The sequence below is a fragment of the Pelophylax lessonae genome (assembly GCF_965119305.1).
Source record: "Pelophylax lessonae genome assembly, chromosome: 7".
NCBI lineage: Eukaryota > Metazoa > Chordata > Amphibia > Anura > Ranidae > Pelophylax > Pelophylax lessonae.
This window is the reverse complement of record NC_138774.1, coordinates 283,292,690-283,302,689: the sequence shown is the minus strand read 5'-3', so window position 1 is coordinate 283,302,689 and position 10,000 is coordinate 283,292,690. Positions and strand designations below refer to the sequence as shown.

Here is a 10,000-nt window from a genome sequence, read left to right as displayed (position 1 = left end):
TGTGTTCCTATCCAGCTGGTTCCAGTGTAAGCTGCCATAGCTATTGGTCTTCGTACCTGACTCCAGATGGTGACATCTCCTTGGCACAGCTTCCTCCAGACCAGGGAGGACAGAGCTACTTCAGCACACATTAGGCCCCAAAACAATTGGGCCTAACAGCAGAGCTCTAGCTAGTAGCGCCTCCCTAGGCCTCAGCTCAGGCAACCACATGGCCTGTCCCAAAAATGTATACCCTCCCCCAGCATGCACCAGTGGCCTAAACCTCCTACTGGTTTCATAAGAAAATATATAAATATTCTTAACTTTGTGAAATCTCATACCAGTGATACAAGTTTCTACTGGTCACCGTGAGAAATCACAAGTCAACATAAAAGCAGAACTATAGGGCAAAACTTTTTTTTTTTTTTTTTTCATTTTGGATAAAGAAAGGGATGGGTATAACCCCTGTAAGGTTTATTTTTTTTCCCTTTGTCCCATTAGGGAGATTTACTTTCACTTCCTATCCCATATCCAAAACAGGATGAGAGGAAATGCCTTCAAACTAAGGGAATCTCTTGGGGACCCCCAGGTCACCAGAATTCGTGTCTCCATTGGAAAATTATCACTATTTGGGGACAACTCAAAATATGTTTTTTTTTGTTTTTTTACGTTCACTTTCAATAATAATGGAGAGGGTGAATCTGCCTAATGGGGGCACAGACAGCAAAAAAATAAATAAATAAATAAAAATCTGTCACGTTCTAGTCCACCTCCACTCTATCCAAAACTAAAATAAAAAGTTTTTTGTCTTTAGTTATACTTTAAACTTAGGGAAATACCAGGTGAAAAACCATACAATTAGTCTGAGCTAACTACAGCCCAGCCAAAAACTACATGTGACTCTGTAGCCAGTGTTCAGGACAAGGGGGCTACATATCTGATGTGTGTGCTAGCATTGGACCAATAGAAATGAGACTTGGTTCTGATGGATACTGGAAACCCCGCTGGCAGTTCTCAGCCCTCTAATTAAAGCCTAACATTGGCCATCTATTGGAATAATGTGAATACAACTGCGCTAACAAACATCAATTTAAAGCAAAGATAAGCTGCCAGCACATCAACTGACATCAAGTTGTCACAATACAAATGCAATACAAAGTGCAGCACTAAGTAAAAATAGATACATTGTCAATATATCAAGGGTGAAAAATACCATATATACTCGAGTATAAGCCGAGTTTTTCAGCACATTTTTTTGTGCTGAAAACATCCCCCTCGGCTTATACTCAAGTCAAAGAAAAAAGTTCCCGGCCGCTCCGACGTCCTTAAGCTTTAAAAATGGCGCCGCCCGGCCCATACATGGCGGCGCATGCACAATGACGTGTCGGCGCCGGGCGGCGCCATTTTTAAAATGAAGGCACCTCTGGAACAGGTAAGTGAAACAGCCGCACTACCTGCCATTATGCGTGGCTGCGGGCACACTACAAGGGATGCAGTGCTGCGGGCATGGTCCACCTGTACCATGCCCACAGCACTGCATCTCCTGTAGTATGCCTGCAACCCCGCATCCTCTTGTACCATGCCAGCCACCCTGCATTCTCCTGTACCATGCCAGCCACCCTGCCTTCTCCTGTACCATGCCAGCCACCCTGCATTCTCCTGTACCATGCCAGTCACCCTGCATTCTCCTGTACCATGCTAGTTACCCTGCATTCTCCTGTACCATGCCAGCCACCCTGCATTCTCCTGTACCATGCTAGTCACCCTGCATTCTCCTGTACCATGCCTGCCACCCTGCATTCTCCTGTACCATGCCAGCCACCCTGCATTCTCCAGTACCATGCCAGCCACCCTGCATTCTCCTGTACCATGCCAGTCACCCTGCATTCTCCTGTACCATGCTAGTTACCCTGCATTCTCCTGTACCATTGCCTGCCACCCTGCATTCTCCTGTACCATGCCAGCCACCCTGCATTCTCCTGTACCATGCTAGTCACCCTGCATTCTCCTGTACCATGCCTGCCACCCTGCATTCTCCTGTACCATGCCAGCCACCCTGCATTCTCCTGCACCATGCCAGCCACCCTGCATTCTCCTGTACCATGCCAGCCACCCTGCATTCTCCTGTACCATGCTAGTCACCCTGCATTCTCCTGTACCATGCCCGCCGTCCTGCATTCTCACCCTAGGTTTATACTCGAGTCAATCATTTTTCCCATCTTTTTGTGGTAAAAGTAGGGGCCTCGGCTTATACTCGGGTCGGCTTATACTCGAGTATATGAACATTAATATTAATAATCGTCCAAACAATAATGCTGAAAGTCTTTAAAAAAAAAAATCAAATAAAAAGAATGACATGAAGAATTCCAAACGGTGAAATGTGAATCTTCCAAGATGGTGCATATGATGGAAAGCAAGTGAAGAACCCACACCAACACAAGAGGGAGATATAGATGTATGCTCACCAGATTCTGTGGACCCAGGTGCCGTATAGCAAATCGGTCTAACACGCTTAGTAAACCACGGCTCCCGTGGTGGTTCTGGATACAGGTAATCACACTTATGGGAATAGATCTCTGGGGATGAATGACTCAGACTACCAGAGACTCCCATTTACCATGTAAAAGATGATGAAACCAACATAGTGTCATACTGCTTAATAAATGGCTTTATTAAAAAAGATAAACTACCCACAAAGGTCTATCTGACAAAAGAATCATCATTGGATGCAGTAGGGAATGATGGCAGTTGACAAATTGTATGGCCCTTGACGTGTTTGGTCAAATAAGACTTTTTCAACATTCTTTTGAAAAAAGTCTTATTAGACGAAACGCGTCAAGAGCAATACAATTTGTCAACCGCCATCATTCCCTACTGCATCCAATGACTATGCTTTTTTACATGGTAAATGGAGTTCCTGGTAGTCTGAGTCATCCATCCCCAGAGATCTATTGCCATAAGTGTGATTACCTGTATCCAGAACCACCATACACCGTGGGAGCTGTGGATTATTAGTAAGCGTGTTAGATCCATTTGCTATACGGCACCTGGGTCCACAGAGTCTGGTGAGTATACATCTATATCTCCCTTTTGTTGGTGTGGGCTCTTCACTTGGTTTCCATCATATGCACTATCTGGGAAGATTCACATTTTGCAATTTGGAATTCTTCATGAAAATTGGCCACACAAAATCACAAGTTGGAACCAGAGTTCCCATTGTTCCCATTAAGCACAGTGTGAACGGGGCCTAATATATGTTCAAAATGGCCAGTCTTTGTGGAACCTGGCGATCACGCCATCAAATGATTTGAGTTCAGGTGTTTCTAGTGAAAGGATACTGGTAATTCAACATACAAAAGACGAGTTACATAGTTGTGCTCCTACAACCTTGTGGTAACAGTTTGGGGAAGGCCCCCTTCTGTTCTTCTGTGTCTGTATTAACAAAACCAGCTCCATAAAGAAATGGTTTGACCAGGTTGGTGTGGAGGAACTTAAATGACCTGCACAGAACCCTGACCTCAACCCTATTGAACATGTTTGGGATAAGTTGGAATGGTGATTGTCAAGTAGATCTTTGCATCCAACATCAGTACCTGACCTCAACCCTACTCAACACCTTTGGGATCAGGTCTTCTCATCTAACATCAGTACCTGACCTATACCCTACTAAACACCTTTGGGATCAGGTCTTCTCATCTAACATCAGTACCTGACCTCAACCCTACTCATCACCTTTGGGATCAGTTCTTCTCATCTAACATCAGTACCTGACCTCAACCCTACTGAACACCTTTTGGGATCAGAGCTTCTCATCGAACATCAGTGCCTGACCTCAACCCTACTGAACACCTTTGGGATCAGTTCTTCTCATCTAACATCAGTACCTGACTTCAACCCTACCCAACACCTTTTGGGATCAGGTCTTCTCATCGAACATCAGTGCCTGACCTCAACCCTACTGAACACCTTTGGGATCAGGTTATCTCATCTAACATCAGTACCTGACCTCAACCTTATTGAACACCATTGGGATGAGTTGGAAAAGTAATAGATAGCCAGGTCTTCTCATTCAACATCTGCACCTGACCATGCAAACACTCTTTTGGTCGAATAAACACACATTCTCACAGAAACCTTCCAAAATCTTGTAAAAGCCTTCAAGAGGAGTGAAGGCTGTTACATCTTCAGGGGGGGGGGGGGGAATTGGTGGAATTTTTGGAATTGGATGTCCAACGACTCATATAGGTGTGATGGCCTGTAAATACTTGGCTTTTTTTTCTCCAAAAAACTTTGAAACCCATAAAACCTCCATTTCGGTACCCTAATTCACACAAATTGGCAGTGGAACAGCTAGTGTGCTTATATCACTATAGACCTAATTATAACATAAATTGGGATAATAGAACAGAATACATAGTAGCCAAAACATAGATCTAGTTAGTAGTCAAATTGTAGAAATAGTTGATGAAGTTGTCAAAAGGCTACATGAAACAATGATCAACAGAAACATAATAATGTTAATAGGGGTAGATGGCCAAAAGCTTAAAGCAGTGGTTCTCAACTCTTGTCCTCAGGACCCACTAACAGGCCAGGTCCTGTTAGTGGGTCCCTTGGGGAGATGCAGACTAGAATACTGCAATCACTGAGCAGCAAATGATATCACCTGTGATGTATTTCAGTTATCTTGCAAATCTGGCCTGTTAGTGGGTCCTGAGGACAGGAGTTGAGAACCACTGGCTTAAAGGGTTACTTGGATAAAAATGACTATCAACCCTTTTATGACCCTACTACAGTTTGCAGACCACTGAGTTACAATTCTTTGGTTGAGCATTCATTGAGGCTCTTCACACATTAGTTTCTAACCACTGGCCAATGAAGACTTTGAGGTTGGATTTTCCTCAGGTATACACCTTGCCTTCAGTGCTGTATTTTGGCCTAGGCCAAAAAGGGCCCCCGGCCTAGGGCGGCTCTTTGTAGGGGGGGGGGGGAGCAAAAAAGCGACCCCCCTCCACCTGAGACTTTTTTGGCCACTGGTTGCTAGAGCTGCCTCTCCCACCTCTCTCTCTCGCCCCCCTCCTCTCTCTCTCCCCCTCCTCTCTCTCTCCCCCCTCTCTCTCTCTCTCTTCCCCCTCCTTTCTCTCTCATCCCTCTCTCTCTCTCACACCCCCCTCTCTCAACCCCTCATCTCTTACCCCCCCCTCACCCCCTCTTTTTCTCTCTCTCTCTCCCTCATTCACCCACCCCCCATCTCTCTCTCTCATCCCCCCCATCTCTCTCCCTCTCTCTCCCTCCCTCTCCCTCCCTCATCCACCCCCTCTCTCTCTCTCCCACCCTCTCGTAAGATCTCATTGGTTCATGCTAGGACTTAAAGTTCTTCAATTTTGGAGGGAGTCACATCCGTTAAAAAGGAAGGAGTGGGGCAAATTTACATAGGAGTTGGAAGGGGGGGGGGGCGCCCAATTTTAGTCTTGCCTAGGGCAGCACAAAACCAAAATACACCATTGCTTGCCTTGTCAAACTGTGGCCCAGGGGGCCAGATGTGGCCTTTTGTTTGCCTTTAGCTGGCGCTTGGGGCACTATTCCACCAACTGACACCAATGATGGGGCACCATTCCCTCTATTGACACCATCAATGAGGCACTAATCTTCCCATCGATACCAACAAAGGGGCACTATTCCTCCTATTAAAACCAATAATGGGGCACTATACCTCCCGCTGACACCAACAATGGAGCATAATTCCACCCACTTACTCCAATAATGGGTCACTATTTCTCCCCCAGGTACCAAAGATGGGGAATTCTCTACTCCCACTGGCCACAACACGGCCCCCCTAAAGCCTGAAGTACAGTAAATTGGCCATTTTCTTAGAACGTTCGGAGACCCCTGATCTATTATTTATATAATAACACATTTTTCTATTCCAATTAAGTGGCTGTTACTTCGTGGAAACTAGATCATAGATTCTTGGTTCCAGTGCTTGGAAGTAGTGTTTTATTTATCTATTATCACGCTGTAGTGGAAGAACACATTAAGGCTGGCTTTAGGTTTTCTCTGAAAGTAAATTACAGTCTCAAATAACAGATTTTCACAACATGACAAAAAAAGAAAAGACTTTGGAGAATGGCATGTTGAAGGGTTCGGGGTCTTCTTTTCATCAAAGCTTAGGAGAAAATCCATCAGGAAAATCAAAGGCTTTGGATCTATAGGGTAACGGAGCAGGTGGAAAAATTACATCAGGATGGGAACATCGGGTGGAACTATTTGGCTGTGGCAAAGAGTTAGGCAACTAAGAAAAGGCTGGTGTAGAATCTAGACATGGTTCACTGCAGGGAAAAAGGGGGCAAGGAAAAGACGGGCAAGGACACAAGTCTACTTTAAGGTTCTTTGACTATTTGGATTTTCATCACTCACGGTAAAAAACGTATTCGGTGTAAGATGTCCAGATCTTGTCATCTGTTAAATCGTGCGTAAAGGAGCATGTTCCAGTAGAGTTACACGCCACCATATGAAATCCAGCATCTGCCAACCTATCAAACGCTTGTTCCAGAAAAGTAAATTTCAGGTAGTACCTAGAGGTATATCGTTCGGCGGGTCGATCTGGATCCCGGCTCTCATTTAAGGTATCTCCAAAGACTTCCTTAGCGAGCGATGTCTTACCACATACCATTATTCTTGCTACCCTTCTGAATTTGGCATCTGTTTGACTGTCTCTTCCTAGGGTGTAGGAGCCACGGTAACCCAGAGTTATGAAACCAGACCTATGAAGGTCCGAAATGGATTGGTTTCCTGTTGCCAGGAGAGTATCAAAGGATGTTAGATTCCTGCCAATCTCAATACTGGGCGATTGGTCTTCTGAGTCACTCGGAAAGGCATCATCTCCGGCAGAGTTTTGCTTACTGATTTTTGGTGCCAAGATTTTGACTAATTCTGGGAGCTTGAAATACTCGGCCTCCCTCTGCAATCGACTTCGTTCGGGAAAATGTTCTGGAAGCACTAGTTGTTGGTCTCTCAAGTAATCCAAGACGTATCGGAAGAGAAATCCATCGCGATCTAAAAAATAACGACCTTTGCTATCCCTGGCCAGAAGGCGAACGTTTTTTTGGGAAAACATTTCCCACAGGAGGGAACCAGGGATGCTGATCAAAGTGGGATAACGGGTTATGTAGACTTGACCACCGACATTTAATTCTATGATGTCTGGAAATGGGGAGTTATCTGGAAGAGCCATTTTTGTTTTAATGTTAACCCTTGAAATCCAAACAAAAGTCCAGACTGAAAAAGAAAAAGAACAAATTAGATTATACAGTAAACATGAAACCTTAAGATAGGCTTAAATTAACTAGATGGTTTTTACTATGTACTTTAAACATTCACTTTTTTTTTAATAGAATGCTATTTTACATTTTTTTTTCATTGTTTTTGCATCCCAGTTTTGCTGGCTGCTCCAGCATTGGTTGCATATCCTTGCTCTGCACCGGCTTCCTGATAGTAACCACGATGGACCATGATTGAACAGTGTGTGTTGGCATAGCCTCCTGTAGTCTCCACCAAGGAAGCACGTGACAACATAAGAGAACTTATGGACTGGATTCAGACTTACTTTAACCTTTTTTTATTCAATAAACAAGGTATTTAAACTATTTTGCAGTATTGACTCCTGCGCCCTGTACAATATACAGTCCCGACCCCTGTGTTCTGTGCATTCTGCACTCTTGACCCCTGTGCCTTCTGCACTTCCGACCCCTGTGCCTGCACTCCTGACCCCCCTGTGCCTTTTGCACTCCTGACCCCCCTGTGCCTTTTGCACTCCTAAACCCCCCTGTGCCTTTTGCACTCCTAAACCCCCCTGTGCCTTTTGCACTCCTAAACCCCCCTGTGCCTTTTGCACTCCTGACCCCCCCCCCTGTGCCTTTTGCGCTCCTGACCCCCTGTGTCTTTTGCACTCCTGACCCCCCCCGTGCCTTTTGCACTCCTGACCCCCCCCCCCCCCATGCCTTTTGCACTCCTGACCCCCCCCCCTGTGCCTTTTGCACTCCTGACCCCCCCCCCTGTGCCTTTTGCACTCCTGACCCCCCCCCTGTGCCTTTTGCACTCCTGACCCCCCCCCTGTGCCTTTTGCACTCCTGACCCCCCCCCCTGTGCCTTTTGCACTCCTAATTCTCCTGTGCCTTTTGCACCCCTGACCCTTATGCTTTTTGCACCCCTGACACCTGTGTTCTGTGCGTTCTGCACTCCTGACCCCCCTTTGCCTTTTGCACTCCTGACCCCCCTTTGCCTTTTGCACTCCTGACCCCCCTTTGCCTTTTGCACCCCTGACCCCCCCTTTGCCTTTTGCACCCCTGACCCCCCCTTTGCCTTTTGCACCCCTGACCCCCCTGTGTTCTGTGCATTCTGCACCCCTGACCCCCCTGTGCTTTTTGCACCCCTGACCCTTTTGTTCTGTGCCTTCTGCACTCCTGAGCCCCGTGCCTTCTGCGCTCCCTGAGCCCCGTGCCTTCTGCGCTCCCTGAGCCCCGTGCCTTCTGCGCTCCCTGAGCCCCGTGCCTTCTGCGCTCCCTGAGCCCCGTGCCTTCTGCGCTCCCTGAGCCCCGTGGCCCCGTGCTTTCTGTGCTCCCTGAGCTCCGTGCCTTCTGTGCTCCCTGACCCCTGTGACCCCATGCCTTCTGTGCTCCCTGAGCCCTGTGCCTTCTGTGCTCTCTGAGCCCTGTGCCTTCTGTGCTCCCTGAGCCCCGTGCCTTCTGCGCTCCCTGAGCCCCGTGCTTTCTGTGCTCCCTGAGCTCCGTGCCTTCTGTGCTCCCTGACCCCTGTGGCCCCATGCCTTCTGTGCTCCCTGAGCCCCGTGCCTTCTGTGCTCTCTGAGCCCTGTGCCTTCTGTGCTCCCTGAGCCCTGTGGCCCTGTGCCTTCTGTGCTCCTGACCCCTGTGCCTTCTGTGCTCCTGACCCCTGCGCTCTGTGTGGTAATTTCCTATTTTTCTCTGGCTGCCAAAGGCTGACACTTCCCCCTCGCCCCCCCCCCCCCAACCTTGACGCTATGCACGCTCCCTGTCCCTTCTCTAGCCACACATGGAATGCCAAATCCGGGACTTAAATAGACTCTGCCTGACCCAAGATGGTCACCAGAGTCACATGGGGCGCCAGCATCCAATCGGAGTTCCTCTTGACTTCCTCTCCCTCTGCAATGCCGCTGCGATTGGACGCCCCCTTTAGTGGAGAAAGCAGACTGCACAAATCGGGGAGCAGATACCGCTATCCACACTTAACCTGCATTTCATGAGTCATTCATAAAAGGCAAAGCCTGCGGTGTGCATAGTGCTGCAGATGATGGCAGGAGAGTTCAGTCGCATGGCTTTGATAAGTCATGTGACCAGGATCTCGACTTTTTTTTTTTGCCATTCATCAAAATTAATGGTGCTTCACTTGCTTCAGAGTCCCAAAGCAAGCAAAGTGGTATGCAAGCAGCAAGGCCATACTGCTGCTTTATACCCGGGTCCCTTCATTCTGTAGATGACTGTAAACATGGGATCATATTTTTTAGATTAAAAAAAATTTTCCCTTCACTGTTGTTCATGTTTTCCCCCCCCCTGCACTGTGCACATCCTGTAGACCACATGTGTCAAACATAAGGCCCAGGGGCTGAATCTGGCCCTTCAAGCCATTTCATGTGGCCCCCGCACCTCTTCTGCAGCTGTGGCACCCCCGTCGTCTCCACCCCCACCTGGTCTCAACAGTCAACAGCAGAGCGGATCATTTTAACATCAGTACCTTACCTTAACCCAACTGAACACCTATGGGATCAGGTCTTGTCATCCAACCTTAGTACCTGACCTCAACCCTACTGAACACCTTTGGGATCAGGTCTTCTTTCCAACCTCAGTATCTGACCTCCACCCTACCGAACACCTTTGGGATCAGGTCTTCTTTCCAACCTCAGTATCTGACCTCCACCCTACTGAACACCTTGGGGATCAGGTCTTCTTTCCAACCTCAGTATCTGACCTCCACCCTACTGAACACCTTG

At 47.4% G+C, this 10,000-nt stretch overlaps 2 protein-coding genes across 2 annotated transcripts in view; both read right to left on the bottom strand.

The window, feature by feature from the left end:
• Window positions 1-10,000, bottom strand: part of LOC309559702 (BTB/POZ domain-containing protein KCTD8-like) — a 45,410-nt gene that overhangs the window by 31,528 nt on the left and 3,882 nt on the right. The gene's annotated exons all lie outside the window — the stretch shown is intronic.
• LOC309559696 (BTB/POZ domain-containing protein KCTD12-like) lies at window positions 6,088-7,212 on the bottom strand. Its single transcript, XM_082263102.1, has one exon. It carries the CDS (start codon window positions 7,208-7,210, stop codon window positions 6,386-6,388), a length of 825 nt encoding a protein of 274 aa, XP_082119228.1. The 5' UTR covers window positions 7,211-7,212; the 3' UTR covers window positions 6,088-6,385.